The 18,198-nt window shown below is 31.4% G+C and overlaps 1 protein-coding gene across 19 annotated transcripts in view; it reads left to right on the forward strand.

The window, feature by feature from the left end:
* Window positions 1-13,606, forward strand: part of LOC134688473 (adenylate kinase 9-like) — a 36,322-nt gene extending 22,716 nt beyond the window's left edge. For 14 of the 19 annotated variants that reach the window (XM_063549213.1, XM_063549226.1, XM_063549208.1 and 11 more), the window contains 19 exons: window positions 909-941; window positions 1,932-2,109; window positions 2,503-2,624; window positions 2,932-3,150; window positions 3,496-3,692; window positions 4,212-4,436; window positions 4,803-5,022; window positions 5,178-5,246; window positions 5,732-5,962; window positions 6,604-6,822; window positions 7,088-7,301; window positions 7,698-7,899; window positions 8,784-8,930; window positions 9,540-9,757; window positions 10,335-10,493; window positions 10,889-11,090; window positions 11,371-11,469; window positions 11,946-12,163; window positions 12,660-13,606. In XM_063549213.1, the coding sequence (XP_063405283.1) occupies window positions 909-941; window positions 1,932-2,109; window positions 2,503-2,624; window positions 2,932-3,150; window positions 3,496-3,692; window positions 4,212-4,436; window positions 4,803-5,022; window positions 5,178-5,246; window positions 5,732-5,962; window positions 6,604-6,822; window positions 7,088-7,301; window positions 7,698-7,899; window positions 8,784-8,930; window positions 9,540-9,757; window positions 10,335-10,493; window positions 10,889-11,090; window positions 11,371-11,469; window positions 11,946-12,163; window positions 12,660-12,871 (3,384 nt within the window). In that variant the 3' untranslated portion in view covers window positions 12,872-13,606. The remainder of the gene's footprint in view (window positions 1-908; window positions 942-1,931; window positions 2,110-2,502; window positions 2,625-2,931; window positions 3,151-3,495; window positions 3,693-4,211; window positions 4,437-4,802; window positions 5,023-5,177; window positions 5,247-5,731; window positions 5,963-6,603; window positions 6,823-7,087; window positions 7,302-7,697; window positions 7,900-8,783; window positions 8,931-9,539; window positions 9,758-10,334; window positions 10,494-10,888; window positions 11,091-11,370; window positions 11,470-11,945; window positions 12,164-12,659) is intronic. The other 5 variants (XM_063549215.1, XM_063549216.1, XM_063549217.1 and 2 more) reach the window with 1 other exon arrangement.
* Window positions 13,607-18,198: the final 4,592 nt, after the last annotated feature.

Raw genomic sequence — 18,198 nt, forward strand, 5'->3', positions numbered from 1 at the left:
TGACCTCAACCTCATTTCAAGGATCAGTGAACAAGTTTAAGTTTTGGTGGTCAAGTCCATATCTCAGATACTATAAGCAATAGGTCTAGGATATTCGGTGTATGGAAGGACTGTAAGGTGTACATGTCCAACTGGCAGGTGTCATCTGACCTTGACCTCATTTTCATGGTTCAGTGGTTTAAGTTAGATTTTTGTGTTTTGGTCTGTTTTTCTCATACTTTATGCATGAGGTCAACTATATTTGGTGTTTGGAATGATTGTAAGGTGTACATGTCTAGCGGGCAGATGTCGTCTGACCTTGACCTCATTTTCATGGTTCATTGGTCAAAGTTTAGTTTTTAAGTTTTAGTCTATTTTTCTATTAATACTTTATGCATTAGGTCAACTATATTTGGTGTATGGAAATGTTTTATGATCTATATGTATGTTACACAGGTTTTATTTGACCTTGACCTTATTTTCACTGTCCATTGCTAAGTGTTAAGTGTTTGTGTTTTGGTCTATTTTTCTTAATTTATAAGCAATAAGTCAACTATATTTGTTGTATTGAAGAATTGTTAGCTGTACATGTCTGCCTGGAATGGTTCATCTGACCTTGACTACATTTTCAAGGTTTATTGATCAATGTTTCGTTTTCTTGGTTAATGTTGAGTTCATGTGACAGTTGTATTACAGCTTTATATATAGGTCAATCAACATAATATCAAAAGCGAGACATTTCAGCATGTGCACTCTTGTGTATGATATTTTAAAGTTCAAAGCTACACTATGCTTAACCATGATCTGAGATAGTCCTTTCTTTAGGTACTTTAATACCAGTTGTGGGTGTAAAAATTCAATTTTTATAATAATGAACTTACTAATAGGGTTATGGTATATGAATAACGCTCAATTTCCCAATTTTATAGAAAAAAAGGAAAGCTACACCAGTTGTTATAAAGGTATATTCTGTTTTTGATGTTCACATGAAACGTTCCTCTGTTTGTTGAATTACATACAATGATCATGGTATTCATTGTATACCTTGCATAAATTTTGTACCTGTCTTATCACATGATCCTGGAAACATCCATTTTATCTGTTGAATCACATGATCCTTGAAACATCCATGTCATAACATTATCATTTGTTTAAAAAATAAATCATATGTAAATCCCAGAAAAGTCACCTATTCCTACCTACATCATTATATGTTATTCCAATCCTAGTTCATTTTTAACTGCATGTAAAACCTAACAAAATATCTAGTTCAAAAGACTAAATCACTGAATTATCAAGCCATCATTCATCAAATCCCTTTACAACATGACAACCAAATAAAATGATATGTAACCTTATTTTTGTTATATTTTATCAAAAGAGTTAAAAAAAGTATAGACAAGAGGTAATAATGGACACCAGATTAAAGCTATTAATGACTCAGCCATTTATGTTTTTTTTTTATATAGAAGTTGATCCATTTTCATTTTTTTTAAAAGCATGTTTTAATATGTGTTTTTTGCCTCTTTGAGATGTTGATATCTTCATTTTAATTTGTTACCATTTATACAGTATAAACTAAATTTGTTTCAGCAGGGCAATTTCAACAAATTTTCTTCTTTTACATGTGTAAAATTCAAATTTGATGGTAGGGGTTAAAACATGAATGATTTTTGCTGTAAACAATATTTTTGCCATGCCTATATTTCATCATTAAAGACATCTGCTATAGTTTTAATACTTATGTAAAAATGTCTTGTTAGCATAAATCAGCAACTAATTTAAGTTTCAAAGTGATATTGATAATGGTTGTGTGAAAATCAGTTTTGAATGTGTGCAAAGTTTTTGTCATATTAAAATATCTTAGAAAGGTTTGCCCTCTAAATTAAGTGTTTCTTCAATTCAATTTTTCCTTTATTAACATTTGACTTTTTCTTAAAACTCATAAACAGAAGGTTCCAGAGGGCCCAGAGTTGGAGGACTTTAAAGAGAAACGTAAGGAGTATGACAGAGACATAGGGAACATCCTGGCCACTATATCAGGAGGAAGTTCTATAGACCCAGTACAGATTGATCTGGAAGAGAAAACCGTGGAGGCCATACAAGAAGAATCATCATTAAGTATAGAAAGTAAGTCTTTAAAGCTGAACTTATAAATGTGAAACATGTTTTATTTCATTTTTGAAGGTCATATGGTTGCCTCTAATTGCTTACATCCACTTCAATTGACTTAAGTGGATGGTTGTCTCATTGGTAATCATACTATATCTCCTTATTTATATCTTTATTATGGAAAATAGATTCTCAGGAATTTTCCATATGTTATTATGGAAGATCTTTAAAAGTAGGATTTTCAACTATCATTTTGTCTTATAATGAGTGGATACATTCTAGAATGAAGAATAAGCTTTGATATTCAATATGAGAAAAATAAGTAGAGTTTTGTTACTTAAAATTCATACTTTGAGAAAGACAATATACTGGTATTCTATTTTTGACTCATCCTGAATTTTATGTTAACAGAACAGTTCAAACCTCAGGCCTGGGAATTATCTGGTGCAGATATGGATGAGGAAGAGGAGGATCTACAGAATGATGCTGATGCTGCAGCTGAGGAGGAGGAAGGAGAAGAAGAGGCTGAGGAGGTGGGTACCAGTCTATACTTCTGTCTTTGATTAAAATCATGTTTTGTTTGTTTGGATTGTTAGTTAGTGGTAGAGCAGGATTTTACAAACATAAAAGAGGGGCGAAAGATACCAAATGGACAGTCAAACTCATAGATCAAAAAACAAACTGACAAGGCCATTGTTAAAAAGGGAAAATACAAACAGACAAATGATAATACACAAGACAAAACATTAGAAAACTAAAGACTAAGTGTGGATAATTATATATGATTACATCCTTTTTAATTTTTGCTTAAAAATAAACTTGATATTTTTGTTTTCACAGGAGGAAGATACCAATAGAGGTCGTGGCAAGAAGAAACCTCTGGGTGACACCAACTGGTTCTGTCCTGTGGCTCTGAAAGAGAACTTTGTGTTGTATCCTGGTAACCCAGAGATAGCTTCCAAATACAGGGAGAAGACCTACTATTTCTCTACTAACGAAGCTAGAGACAAGTTCTTAGTCACTCCTGAAGATTTCCTTCCTAAAGACAAACCATTACAGGTATAGTAAGATATTTAAAGTCTATCACTATTTTTAAAAGTGTCCAAATTGTAGTTTTCTGGTACAAATAAATTTGAATCCCTTTCCATAATTGAATAATAGAATGAAAAATATAAAAGTCTCAAATATTATTTATAGATTTTCAAAAGACTTATACATGTAATTACTGCATCTGCATTGTAAGAAATGTAAGTTGACTAAGTTTCACATGTTACATAGTTATATCTTTTAGGCAAATATTTATACATAACAATATGAATTGACTCGAGTAGAAAAAAAGTTTCTTAATGAAAAGTCTTTAAGAACAATGATGAAGTTAGTTATTTTTCATTATCTTTTATTTAGCCACCTCCATTAAGACTGTTAATGCTTGGACCAAGAGGAGCAGGTAAATCATTGCATGCACGAAACATGGCACGACAGATGGGACTGTTCCATATTTCATTCCGAGACAGATTACAGGAACTTATTATACACAAGACAAGGAAGAGGATAGGTCCAGAGTATGAACAAGACAATCTACCTGATCCTGAGGAGGAAGAGTAAGTCTGACCATGTCATTTTATCATACATAATCATTGAAGACAAAAGAATTAATTGAATTTTGAATTCTGACTGGGAAAATTTATAAGAAATGTTTGATGAAAACTGACTCAACTGAATACTTGGAATTTGAATATATATCAGACTAGAGTTTCTTTGTTTCTTCTATTCATCTTACTATTTACTTAGATCTACAACAAAGAACTTGAATAAGTCAACGATATGGGATGATTCATGAAATCTGTTAAATTTTAATATATTTTGTCAATCTTACAGAAGGCACGAGTATAGATGTATGGCAATGTCGATTTTATCAAAACATTTAAAAAACTTTAAATAACTGTGCAATAACTAGCATAAAAGAAAATACAACCATTACAAAAGCCAAAAGATTGTGCTTTTTTTTTTTATTTAAATGCAAATATAACCCTAACAAACATTTCATTTTATAACAAACTCTCATCAATTTAATTTTAAATTATTCAAAAAGAATAATCCTAATATATTGTTTTTAACAGGGAACCAGATGAAGACGAAGCAGGAGTTACTGGTCCTGATGGACTGCCTGTACCCTCAGATACTCAGCAATCAGAAAGTGAGAGTAAAGAAAACCAAGAGGAAGAGGAAATACAATATACAGAGGAGGAAGAAGCTATAAAAAATAATTTGGAATCAGAGGAACCTTTACCAGCAGAGGTGTTAGATAATATACTACAACCTTTCTGGCAGAAAGAACCATTCAAGTAAGTCTACGTTAGCTAAATCTAAACATTATTTTTAAAAATCTATAATTCTGTAATAAATCAATCTGAATTTCATAAAAAGGACAAATTTTGGACTATTTTAAGAAATTTGTTCTTTACCAGGACTTCTTCATTGAGTTATCATTGTTATTGTCGCCTTCACTAAATAGCTGTCTTTTCAGACATCCGTTTGTTATTAGTTATATGATTTGATAATCTCATGACAGCATAGCAATAAAAAAATATATGGATTTCCTACTCCACCCGATAAACAAGCAAATTAAACTTTATTGATAATATTTGTGCACTGTGATCTACACAAATAAATCTGAGTGGGGTATAACAAATATCTTTTTTGTGTTTCAGATCTACTGGGTTTATTTTGGAAGGGTTTCCTAGGACAAGTGAGGAGGCTAAATACTTGGCAGAGATGGGATTATTCCCTGACGTGGGGGTTGTCATGAATGTAGAGGTTGAGGATGTTATCAACAGATTATTACCTCCAAAGATGCTAAAGTGGAGAGTAAGAAGGGACAAAAAACTAGCAATCAAACTGAAAAAGAAGGAAAAGTCAAAAAAGAAAAGGGTAAGGAAAAATTCCTTCAACTAAAAATAATAAACTATTTTCAAAAATCCTGATGATTTCTTTTATCTGATGTCATGTCATTTGAAAACAAACAGTTATGTATTTTTTATTCTTCAGAATTTATTAATCATAAGAAATTTGATATTTAATTTCAGGAAGAATCAATACAGAAAAGGAGAGAAGAATTACTTAAGGAACAAGAAGAAAGGAAAAAAGAAAAACAGGTAAATTGTTTTTAAATTAATATTGATTACTCAATAGCTTTATATTCATTGAAGTAATACAAAAAAAGCACAAATATTAGACAAGTGAAACATTTTTGGAAAGCTGAAATAGTAGATATTTTTATCATGAGAAATGTGCTAAAGAATGTGTAAAGTAATTCTTGATAGAGAATTTAGAGTTGTTTTAAAATTCTCTATCAAAGTTAATAAATTCTGAGGTGAGAACATAATTTCCTGTACAAAATATCTCTATGAAGGGTCCATGTGCATCTTCTAGTTCCAAAAGTTGTCAGAATTGAAAAAATATCAAAATTTACTCACAACTTGCTAATTTTGTCGATTGATTACCATAAGTAAGATGAATTGTCATTACAGACTATATTGTGCAAAGAAGAGGTTAATCCAGTCATGTTTTCTGTATTATTTGTAGTTGATGGTCAATGTATTATTCCCACAACAATTTTTTTTTTTTTACATTTCCATAGGCTGAAAAAGAAGCAGCAAGAGCGGAGGCTGAATCAGATGAAGAGATGGAAGAAGAGGCTGAAGAAGAAGAAGAGGAAGATAGTATTGAGGCCATGTTAGCTGAGGAGTTTGAGGAGGAAGAAGAAGAAGAGGAGGAGGAGGAAGAGGCTGAGGATGAGGCTCAAGACAGGATGAAAAACGATCTTAGTGAAGTGTTTGATAATGATAAAAACAGACTGGAAAATGTTGTGGTAAGTTAGGGGCTCAGGACAGGATGAAAAACGATCTTAGTGAAGTGTTTGATAATGATAAAAACAGACTGGAAAATGTTGTGGTAAGTTAGGGGCTCAGGACAGGATGAAAAACGATCTTAGTGAAGTGTTTGATAATGATAAAAACAGACTGGAAAATGTTGTGGTAAGTTAGGGGCTCAGGACAGGATGAAAAATGATTGTAAATACCTGCTGGTTATGACAAAAACAGACTGGAAGATGTTGTTGTTAGGAAGGTTCTGAAGCTGAGAAAAAAGGACCCTAATTAATTGTTTGATATTGAAGAAAACAAACTGGAACATGTTATGATATAGTAAGGGGCTGACAAAAGAATATAGTTATCATAATCAAGAGTTTGATAATGATGATTTTTCAATGAAAAAATATAAATGCCAAAAGTTTTGAATATTTTTTGTTGGTTTATAAATTTAAAGGAAACTAAAGTTTGCACTTACATCTTAGCTTTTTAACAGACTTCATGATAATCTTTGTTGATAGCATGACTATATATTTGGATGTCTATTGAAAGTTGCATTGACATATATATACCACATCTCCTTTTATTCATATTATGATATACCATGTGTTACCCATTTGAATGATTATTTACTGTTTTTCAGGCAACTTTTATGGAGGTGCTTATTGATTCTGTAGAAGTTGATAGTACTAGGAAACCTCACATTGTATCGTACGTTCTGAATAAAAAACTGAAGAAATATGTACAAGCTCGACACAGTATGTTTGAAAGAGTGTATCCAATCAGTGAAGCCTTAGCCAGGAGAATGTTACAGACAGGATATAAACAGCCAAGTAGATTTGGAAGATGGTGTCCTGTTAGGGTTCGTATTAATGCTTTATTTATTTAGGGATTAAAATACATTATGCCATTGCTGTTTTTGATTTCAAGTGAATGTTTTCTTTTTGTGCACCATTTTATACTCAAAAATTATGTTTTATAGCAATTATTTGCAAAATTAAGTAAGAATTAGTTCCGAAAAACATATTTTCATTGTAAAGCAAAGACTAATATCAAATAAGAAGTTTGTTGTACAAATAATGTTTTAACCTTGAAGTTTTACAATATGTATTTTTTCTCCATTTCAGTCAAAGGAGGGTAACTGTATCCAGCCCATGAGTGGTATGGGATTTGCCACGTATCCCTGTATATATCGCCATCATATCTACTTCCTGTCGTCTGTCCAGGCCAGAGATGAATTCATTTTAGATCCAATGGCATACCTTAAACAACCAACACCAAAACCAGTGGTACCAATCAGAATGGCAGTCATAGGACCTCCTAAGTCTGGAAAAACAGCTTGTAAGTTTCTCAGTCATTGGATGGATGACATCTGACCCAAGGAAGGGCTGTCATAATTACTTATTCTCTTTTTAATCCTTGATAAAAAAAAATCTCACGCATCATGTATAACCATGAAAATGTATAGTTTTAATTTAATGGGAAATATAAATAAATTCAAGAAAAAAGATAGATACATTTATTTTTATACCTTACTTGAATCTCTTTGTGAAAAAGAAGGCTAAAGGTATTGAAAAAAATAACAAAGCAAGCAAAGAATGATCAAAATCTAACATTCAGTAATAAAACATGTAAATTTTATTAAAAATAGGATTGTATATATGCTAAACAATCTTGCTGATAAATGTAGAGTTTAATTGTAATTCACATGTTTTAACTGGAATATATTGTTTTCAGTGGCGAACAGATTTGTTGAGGAGTATGGTTTAGTTCGACTGTCAATAGGAGAAGCTATGAGACGTGTTATGTTGGAACAACCTAAATCTGATCTCTCTAAACAGCTGGTCAAACATGTGACTAAAGGATTAACAGTTCCTGATGAATTAGCCGTCCAAGCCTTGGATATTTGTTTGTTAGAAATGAGAAGTCAGACAAGAGGGTATGTCCACTAACAATTGTTTGTCCACTATTTGTAAATTCATCTTTTTCATGGGATAGGGATCTTTACACATTTTAACATTAGACATCAACTCATATAATTATTGCATTTAAAATCAGAACTCAATTTTACTTAAACTTGGAAATTAGCCACAAAAAATGAATTGCGTAGAATTTCTGGTTTACTAAATGTCCTAATAAAATTGAGAATGAAAATGGGGAATGGGTCAAAGAAACAACAACCTGACCATAGAGCAGACAACAGTGGAAGGCCACCAATGGGTTTTCAATAAAGTGAGAAACTCCCGCACCCAAAGGAGTCCTTCAGCTGGCCCCTAAACAAATATGTATACTAGTTAAGTGATTATGGACGTCATACTAAACTCTGAATTATACACCAAAAACTAAAATTAAAAATCAAATAAGACTAACAATGGCCAGGGGCTCCTGACTTGGAACAGACACAAAAATACAGTGGGGTTAAACATGTTGTATGTCAATCTTATCAGTTGATCGTTTTTTTCCATCAAAAGTAAGTCAGTAGTGAAATTGTCATGTTTTTTTTTCATTTGTGATTTTTCTCCAAAAGGACAAGAGGATACAAAAGATTTTGGGTTACGCCTCTCATAATTTTGAGGTTGGAGAAGGAAAAAAAATACATGATTATTATGACCTTAGATGTAATCATCAAAGAATCACGCACATACTTTCACACAAACCAACTATAATTGAACATGTTTATATTGGATGAATTTGTTGCAGTAGTGACCATGTGGCATGAATGTAATAACTTTAGGTTGTACAGGAACTGTAATTTCAACAACTTAAGATTGAAACGAGTTAATGAGATCTAAATTTTCTGATTATTTGTTGTATCTTATATAGGTATATATTGGATGGTTTCCCTACAACAATGAAACAGGTGGAATTAATGACAGAGAGATGTATTATACCAGTCCGTGTTATAGAACTAGAGATAAACAGTAAAGAAGTCATGGTCAGAGGCTTGAGAGACAGAATGTCCTCTGCAAGGTTTGTTTAACAAAGAATTATAGATAGCCTTTCATCAATTCAATGATGTTTGTTAATTTTTAATCATTGCTTCATTGGAAGAAATGATAATCTGTTAAAAGTTAAAATAAGAAGATTTGGTAAGATTGCCAATGAGACAACTCTCCACAAGAGACCAAATGACTCAGAATGTAACAACTATAGGTCATCTGTATATATATATACATATACTAAATACTTTTTACTCTTGATAATGGAGCTGTAGTGTCTTATGGTATATTACTACATTTATTGAATGTCTTACAATATGTAAGATATGGAATACTATGATGATGGATATTTGCCACATTTGTCAAGTAGCAAGAGAGATTTCTAATTATATATTATAAATGTGCAACAAAAATGTTCAGTTGATTATTATATAATTTAACAGATTATTAACATCAAAAGGTCATATAATTATTGACAAGATAATGATAATTTTGAAATGCTTTTATGCTATTTTACTTCCGTGTGAACTTTGATCCTGTGTACAAAAAGCCAAAGAAAAAAAGAAAAATCAGTATGTTGTAGCTGCAATAAAAAAATCTGTACCTATGAAAGAAACAAGTATCATATATTTTTTTTCAGAATGCTTCCCCTTCATGACAGTGCCCAGATTCTTGCAATAAAGCTGGCTGCTTACAACAAGGAAGTCTCACCAATAAGGGAATATTATGAACAGGAGCACATGAACTTTATCAAGGTCAGTGGTGAAAGGTCAAAATGGTGGGTGTGGAACAGAAGTCTGGAGATCGCTCATGAAAGTGTGAAGAAAATCCAGACCTACTTACAGAGAATATCTGATGGTATGTATAGGTATCCACTGTTTATTCATGGGGTAAAGCTATAGATACTCTTCATATTTCATTCTTTGGTTAACAATATAAATCGTTTAATTTAAAAGTACAGCTTAAACAGAAAATAATGTGGTATGATTGCCAATTAAACAACTCTCCACAAGAGACCAAATGACACAGAAATTAACAACTACAGGTCACTGTACGGCAGTCAAAGAATTTATAGCAAACTGATTGCTTAGATATGACAGTTACCACGGTATTTGATTTTCTTATTTACCTTAAATTAGTAAAAGCAATTGATGATTACTGCTTGTAGTTGTCTAACACTATTACACTCACAGAGAAAATGTTGCTTAAAGTAATGATCCATTATCTGTTTCTCTTTTTGTTTTTTAAGAGATCTTGTGTTGAAGTCATAAAAATTTGCTTAGTTCTCAAAGCACAAAAATCATGCTTGAAACATGAAATCCAATGTTTTGAATGGTTGAATTTTTAAAATGAGTACAAAAAACTGACTCAAAAGTTTTATGACTTTAGCTTAAAGATTACAAAGTTTGATATGTCATGTGATTATTTATTGTAGGTAACTCTGCATCTATCAGTGAGATGTGTATAACACCAAACGAGTTCCTGCAAAGAGTTGGAGATTATGGACAGTACTGTCCGGTCAGTTTGGCATTACGGGGAGAACTTGTGGACTGCTCATCAAATCCAACACTGGAATATGCTGCAGAATATAGAGGTTTGTTATTTGGAGATTAATTTGATTAAGGATTCATTTCATATAAAAGCTAGAGTTAGGAATCATTTCTAAGACTCTTTTTATTTAACGTTCAATGGTGAAGAAGCAATGTATCTAAATTGGTTTTATGTCTCAATATTTTCATATACCGAATGTTCTCTATGTAGAAATCTTGTTTCACTTCAAAGATAAAAGTCACTGCTTTAAGTTAGAAATATCAGGGTGAAATTCCCTACGTGTTTACAATGATATATTGTCATGCAAATGAGGTCAATGGTTAAAGCTAATAACCAGCCCTAATTTTGCTCCTTAATAAGTTTAGATACTACAAGCAAAAAAAAAATATCAGAACACAAAAAGGCTGTGTATTTAATTTATGTATGTTTTTATTGCAGCTCATTATTACAAGATGGCAGGTCCAGAAGAGTTACAACAGTTCTTAGCTGACCCAGAGAAATATGTTCCTCCACTCGCCCCTAGAGAATTACCTGCTCAAGAGTTATTACCCAAGAGACATAGTCCTAAACAAGTGAAAGCTTCACAGTCAATAGAACTGAAGGGTTATTGTCCTGTCACGTTCCTGGATGGACAGTGCAGGTACTCACTTTATTTTGATACTATTTTTATTGATTATAAAAACAAGAATTTAGAAGTTCACTGAAATGTTATCTATAAAGGTCATTAGCAACATGAGGAGATTTTGTTGCTATTATGAATAACTGTGTTAGTGACAGACAAGGGTTTTTGTTTACATTTTTGTTTTTTGTTTGTTTGTATTCAATATTGTTTTTTATGGCATGTATATATAGTTGTTTCAAAGAATGGTGACACTTTATGAATAAGATAAACTATGATGTTATATAATGTTCTATTTTAGGTACGAAGCTATTGTACCTGGAAATCCAGATTTTATTGGAGAATACCAAGGGAAATTCTTTTACATGGAGTCTGAAGAAAAATTATATAAATTCTTAAAGTAAGTTCTTTACGGATATTTTTGAATGAACTGATGATTTTATTCATCTTTTTTATAGTAGGAGTCTTTACTTACATGCTCTAAAAGTTCAGTATCCAGTTTTTGATTTTTTTAAAGTTTAAAGAGAAAATGGTTTTAACAACCCTGTAAAGAAGAATTAAAAGCCGAAATAAATATTTAGAATTCTGCTAACTGCATACCAGTAATACAGAAATACGATGGGGGAATGATTGACAATGAGACAACTCTCAAACAGGACAAAAAGACAAAGGTGTAAGCAACTAATAGTATAAACAAATTTATTAAAACTTTAATTGCAGAAAAAACAAATATAAATTGATAATTCAGTGTATAAAACTTTACTTAGTCTAGCTTTCATTTATTGTACATTTTGTATGTTCTAATTACAAAATAGATATATACTGATACAAATGTAACTAAATGTTTTATTTGTATGGTAATTTTGTATTCTTCAGATTACCAGAGAAGTACTCAAATTTGACCCTCCCTCACAAACTGCCCCCACCCAAAGATCCATTACCAGTGACTGGATTACCAATGTTAGGATACTTGGAACAGACTGCCGCTACAAATATGGTCAAGGCTTTAACTGCAGTTGGAAACTTTAAACCAAAATATCCTTTCTTAACGCCTGCTAGATCTGCACAGCTGTATGTGGCATATCATCTGAAAGGTAAGTTGTATTGTTGGTATTTGGAGAAACCTCCCTTATGATAACTTAAAAAAGGAGGGTCAAATCAGACAAATTTTAAGTGTATTTGTTATTAAATTTAGAATTGAAAAATTTCGACCAAAGAGCAGAAAGCAGCCTAAGGACACCAATGAGTTTTTACCACAGGTTGAAAATCATGTAACATAGGTGGGCCTTAGCCAACCTCTAAACAAAAATGTGTACTAAGTTCAGCAAACATGATTTGTTTGAAAGACAAAATAAAACTATAATTCCCTCTAAATTTTCTATTTATCTACCTCTGTGGAGTCTGTGTTGTTTTTAAGCATTAAACTCGGGTTAAATTAAATATGCAGAGTAATGACAGTTCATTTTTAACAGTCACCTCAAACATAATGCTCCTTGGTTAATTAAGGGAGTAGTAGTATAATTTATTTAGGAAATTGTTCAAGCTAGCTCTGAAATAACATTTAATAATATTTTGTTTTATATTTTACAGCTTTTAATCCCAAAAGTTCTGAATATGTGAGAAAGAAGTATAAACAAAAATTACAGAAATTTGAAGAAACATGTACACTTATTCGATATCTTGGTGACAATATGACAGTGCGTTATAGAGACCCTAATGAAAGACCAGGAGATTTTGACAATAAACTGGAAACATTCTTTGCCTTGAAAGGACTTGAACCAACCACAACATGGCTAGCATAAATGTATAGATATTGTGTATAGTGTTGGAAGAATAAGTTATTTGATAATGAATCTATTGATGTGTATTTTATTTATTATTGGGGGGAGAAATACATTCCAGCAAATTTAAGAACAAACATTCCTCCCACTAGATTTTTACAAGACACGAAAAATCATTATGCGGAACTTCAATAATATCTTTTGTGACTAAGTTTGAAGGTATTTCTGATGTAAGAATAAATAGTGTACTATGACATAAATATGAGGTTTGACTAAAATTCTATATCTTAAACCATTATTCTAAATTTTACTTTTACAAGTTGAATTTGATTTTGGCAACAATCAATTTTCCTGTAATGAACACCATTGTTTAATTTGACAATAAATACCTTTTATGAAATATGTCCATAATAGTTTCACATTCTTTGTAGAAAGTGCCTAATAATAACCAAATATAGACTTTTGTTGTAACTTGTAGCATTCCAAAATCTTATGTTTTTCACAGCATTACAATTTTAACATGTAGTGCCTATCTATATATATATTAGAAACAAGAACTATGTGCTTTGTTATATTACTTTGAAATCTATCAGTGTTATTATATTTGTGATATTTTTTATTCTTAAATTATTCCATGAAGTCTGTGATCTGTATATTTTAAATGAATTTTATTTATGTTTCACCACGAATAATGTTAACATTATATTTTATATACAATGGTCATCCGTCCAGATGTTAATAAAATGACTCTTTATATACGTTAGTTTAAATACTTTAATTGGCCATGTGTAAACATAAGACATCAGAATATGAAATCATTCATTATTAACTTAAAATTTATATATTTCTTCAATGTTTTTGATACTTAAAAAAAATGTGACATGAATAGATGAATTTGCCTGGCTTTTCAGTTATTTTTTTGTCTGAAGTTTTGTGAAAGAAAAAAAAAATCACCTGAAATGTTAAACTGAATGCTTATTGAGTATTTTATATTTTCATTAGAAAATGTAATCTGACACTCAAAAACTTTAACTAGTTGAAATTTAAATGACAGCTTCTGAATAAATTGTTCATTTTCAAAAAGTGGCACTTGTCTGAACCAGATTGTTGAAGGCTGTAAGTGACCTATAGTTGTTAATTTCTGTGTCATTTGGTCTCTTGTGTAGAGTTTTCTCATTGACAATCATACCACCTCTTCTTTTTATTAATATATATATGAGCTGCAAATAGCAGTTTAAGGAAACAAGTGATTTCATTTGATCAATAAAAATTACACTTGCCTACAAATATAACAATGAAGCAATACGAAGTATATATCTCCGAGTTGATATGATATTCCAGGGCTTGTAATTCCTATCATGATTTCCTTGATAGAAGTTTTCTGCTCACAAAGAACCTATTAAATCAGGAATCCCAAGTGTTGACGGTTGTTTGGGTGGTCGTGTTGATCACTTTTATATGTTGGGTTTTGTGTACTATTGGTTATTGGTCTTTTTTAAGCCATGGCATTGTTTATTTTCGATTATGATGATAAAGATCATATTTAGGATAAGCTTGTGAGAGAGATCACATGCAGATGAAAGTTGATGAGAAAAATCACATTCATGGATAAAGCTAACAAGAGGGATTTTATTCAGGATAAAGGTAATAAGAGGGATCATATTAAGGATAAAGCCTTCGAAAAAGGTCACATTGTGATAATGCTAAGCAGAAATATCGCATTTATGGATAACACTAAAGGAGAAAAATCACGTTAAGGATATCTATACTATGAAACGTAAATTTTAAAAAAATGTGCTTTTATGAGCTAAGATTTCATGTGAGCGGACCATAGATCATGGTACCAAACTAATAGTCCTCTCAACAGACATGTTCTCTAGCTATAGGTAAAAAAAACAGGAATCAAAAGGTAAAGAAAAGACAAAGAACAAATAGTACAAAAATGAGCAAAAAAAAAGTGTTCACCACCATCCATTGATTATTGGCTTTATTTTTTGTACTTATCTTCTTTTTTTTGTTTTTTGTTCCCTTCTTGATTTTGTTTAACCTTTTTTTGATATCATTTTTTGGGGTTATTTAAAAAAAAATACCATCACACAAATTGGCCATTAACATAATTTTTTCCTCCTTTTTTTCTGTTAAAAAAACTGCTTAAACTGAAAAGAGAAAACGTTACAGAGACAAATTTCATGCCTAATGATGCCCCATGGTCAAGATGGCAATTATTAATCACACCTGAATTGGCAGAAGGAGCAGAATCTCCTTTATGCAAGACGTAGAGTTGACTTGAAAGGAATATGTATTAAACAATATCAGAAACCAGCTCTGTATGAAATTGCAGTTCAAACGTGTGAACATTTTAAACGATATGTTGTATATTGTAAGTGTAACAAAGGGTTAACTTTGGACAAAGGATAATGGAAATCTAGACTGTTAAATAAAACAGACGTTAAAAATGAGGTAGAAGATGTTTTAAAGAGAGGTTGTCGTATATTTGTTAGACATTCTCCATTGAGAAAAACATCTGCGACAACAAAGAAGATGGCCGATTTTTATCACTATGACTACGCATGGAGATGTCAAAGAAGAGAGAGGGTATCCCACGTCAACAACAAGACTAGTACTAAATTAAAGTACTAGATTGATATTCAGACCAGAATGAATATATTTCTACGTTTTTAATATCTATGTTAGCTATATTATTGCATGAGTTGTTATAACGATATCGTTTTTATTTGTTACCATGTGAATAAAGATATAGATATTTATCAACAAATGAAAAATATACAATCAATAAATATACTAGTTTTTAAAATGACAAGCTAAATGTATAATTTTTAATTTTGCTAACGTTCAATAGACTTTTTTAAATTTATATATGAAACACAAGCTCAAACAAAATATCCTTTACTTTAAAATCTTTAAATGAATGTGTTTTTTTTACCTAACAGATCATGTCACTAAATTAAACCTTTTTTTTCTTAAAAAGACGAAAAGAAAAACAATAGTCAACAAAGCGCTATATAAAGAAAGTTCGGCACATATTATACACCAACAATAAACTCATCATAGATACCAGGGTTAAACATTTATTTTTATGCCAGACGCGCGTTTCGTCTACAAAAGGCTCATCAACATAGCTTGAACTTCTAGAATTATATTAAGAAAAAAAGTACTGAGTCATGATGAAAAGGTTAGCGTTATTGTCTAAGCGTACGGAGAAGATTCCATTTATATAATCACGAAATCTAATATACACACAACAGTCCACCATAAAAATACCAAGCTATGACCAACACGTACACCATTTAATACCAATGCTGAAAGAAAAAAATGTACTTCAAAAGGGCCAGCAGATCCACAAATATGATAAAACATATACGACAGATTACCATCAGATTACCATCAGAGAAAAGAAAATGAGACAGACCTTATTCAATATAAAGCTAATTCGAGAGTTAAAATTCAAAACAAAGCTAATAAGACAAATAACATTCACGATATAGAGAATGGACAATCCACACTCAGAGAAAAGATAATGAGACGGACCACATTCAACGAAAAGCTAGTGAAAGAAACCACATTCATAGAAAAGTTAATGAATGGGATGACGTTTAGTAAAAAAAATGAGGAACACAGTTCAGGATAACGGTAACGGGACAGATCACATTCTGGATAAAGCTAAATAAGAGAGACAACATTCAGAATAAAGCTGATGAGAGAGCCCACATTCAGGATAAAGCTAATGAGAAGAACCATATTCAGTATAAAGCTAATGAGAAGAACCATATTCAGTATAAAGCTAATGAGAAGAACCATATTCAATATAAAGCTAATGAGAAGAACCATATTCAGGATAAAGCTAATGAGAAGAACCATATTCAGTATAAAGCTAATGAGAAGAACCATATTCAGTATAAAGCTAATGAGAAGAACCATATTCAGGATAAAGCTAATGAGAAGAACCATACTCAGGATAAAGCTAATGAGAAGAACCATATTCAGGATAAAGCTAATGAGAAGAACCATATTCAGTATAAAGCTAATGAGAAGAACCATATTCAGTATAAAGCTAATGAGAAAAACCATATTCAGTATAACGCTAATGAGAAGAACCATATTCAGTATAAAGCTAATGAGAAGAACCATATTCAGGATAAAGCTAATGAGAAGGACCATATTCAGGATAAAGCTAATGAGAAGAACCATATTCAGTATAAAGCTAATGAGAAGAACCATATTCAGGATAAAGCTAATGAGAAGAACCATATTCAGGATAAAGCTAATGAGCAGAACCATATTCAGTATAAAGCTAATGAGGAGAACCATATTCAGGATAAAGCTAATGAGAAGAACCATATTCAGTTTAAAGCTAATGAGAAGAACCATATTCAGGATAAAGCTAATGAGAAGAACCATATTCAGGATAAAGCTAATGAGAAGAACCATATTCAGTATAACGCTAATGAGAAGAACCATATTCAGGATAACGCTAATGAGAAGAACCATATTCAGTATAAAGCTAATGACTATCAACACTCATGATTAACTAACGAAAGGGTTTATATTCATGATAAACTCAATGAGAAGACCCGCCTTAAGGGGAAACCAATGAAGGAAGTCCATTAAGATAAAATCTTATGAGAGGATTTTCATCTTTATGTACTGCACGGTACGAACTACTTCTTTTCAATGATTTATCTAGTGCTAACGTTTTTTATTCTCTTAACAAACATCTATCGGCGCTCGGAGTTCTCTCTCTTCTCTGGACTATGCTTCGATGTGTTCAGAGTTGGTGATCGTTCAGTCGATTCAGATCTGTACTGCCGACCATTACCATTGTGTTTGTACGCTATTATTTAAACATAAAAAGACACCGTGGCATAAATTTAGTTGATGATATGATCGTTTACATGTATTTAGGTATTATTTAATTGAAAAAGATCAAATATTATGAAATCTATATTTTGAATGGATAGCTTGATATGACTATTAAACTGAATTTCTGAATGTTGCATTATAAGGCAAAGAAGTATTATGTATTTGATAAATGTATCGTTGATTGTCCAGTGGCTATTTTTTAAACAACATAATAATATTTATTCATGAAATCTTGCTTGTTACAAATTTCACTAAGAGTCCCAAGCTTTGTCCAGTGGCAAATATTTCATAGATATTCAGGACGAAAACAAATGAAGAAATATAAAAATGAATATTAGAAAGTTGAAAGTTTGAAAATCATGAAATGATGTGAAACTTTGTTTACAATAGAAATTGAGGGATGTAATATTGAGGTATAAAGTAAGCCATGTAAGGCTAACAGCAAAAATGTAATAAATTCTCCCAAC

Source organism: Mytilus trossulus, chromosome 10 (assembly GCF_036588685.1).
Source record: "Mytilus trossulus isolate FHL-02 chromosome 10, PNRI_Mtr1.1.1.hap1, whole genome shotgun sequence".
NCBI classification, from domain to species: domain Eukaryota; kingdom Metazoa; phylum Mollusca; class Bivalvia; order Mytilida; family Mytilidae; genus Mytilus; species Mytilus trossulus.